This window comes from Myotis davidii, unplaced genomic scaffold (assembly GCF_000327345.1).
Source record: "Myotis davidii unplaced genomic scaffold, ASM32734v1 scaffold2272, whole genome shotgun sequence".
Classification (NCBI taxonomy): Eukaryota; Metazoa; Chordata; class Mammalia; order Chiroptera; family Vespertilionidae; genus Myotis; species Myotis davidii.
In genome coordinates this window covers 69,038-69,567 of record NW_006283775.1, presented here as the reverse complement: position 1 = coordinate 69,567, position 530 = coordinate 69,038, and the positions used below count along the sequence as shown (strand labels likewise).

The window sequence follows — 530 nt, the reverse complement described above, 5'->3', positions numbered from 1 at the left end:
GGGGGGGGGGGCGGGGGCGGGAGGAGATCTCCTTGGACCTCTTCTATCCCTCTCTTAGGGCTCTGTCTCTGACAGAATCTACCCCAACAGATTACACCCCCACCCCTTCTGCCCAGTAAGGGGGGGATGATGGCTGCCTGTCCCCCTCCCCCCCAGCTCCTGAGAAATCCCACCTCCTGAGAAATCCCACCTCCTGAGAAACCCCGCCTCCACTGGGTCCCTCCTCCTCCGTCTGAAGAGGCCTCCCCCTCCCTCTCAGGCTGAGCTCTCTTCTTGGGACCCAGCATGGCTGAGGGAAGCTCCCCCATGGAATCAGAATGCTGCAACGTTGAAGACATGGAAGACGGTCTTGAAGAAGTTAGGGAGTATGAGATGTTTGACGGAAATGAGTATGAAGAATTTGGTGCTTTCGGAGGCTATGGCACCTTCACCAGCTTTGACATTCATCTCCTCCGAGCCTTTGGGAGCTTGGGTACAAGCCTGCGTGTCTTGGCGGTGAGGCCCCTTCTTGGCCACCTGCCAGCCTGCTA

The 530-nt window shown here is 58.1% G+C and overlaps 1 protein-coding gene across 1 annotated transcript in view; it reads left to right on the top strand.

Moving 5' to 3' along the window:
* The first annotated feature begins 285 nt into the window (after nucleotides 1–285).
* The window catches only part of LOC102757281 (melanoma-associated antigen D4), a 6,158-nt gene continuing 5,913 nt past the window's right edge, over nucleotides 286–530 (top strand). Inside the window, exon 1 of the mRNA XM_015566884.1 lies at nucleotides 286–472. Within this exon, the coding sequence (XP_015422370.1) occupies nucleotides 286–472 (187 nt within the window). The remainder of the gene's footprint in view (nucleotides 473–530) is intronic.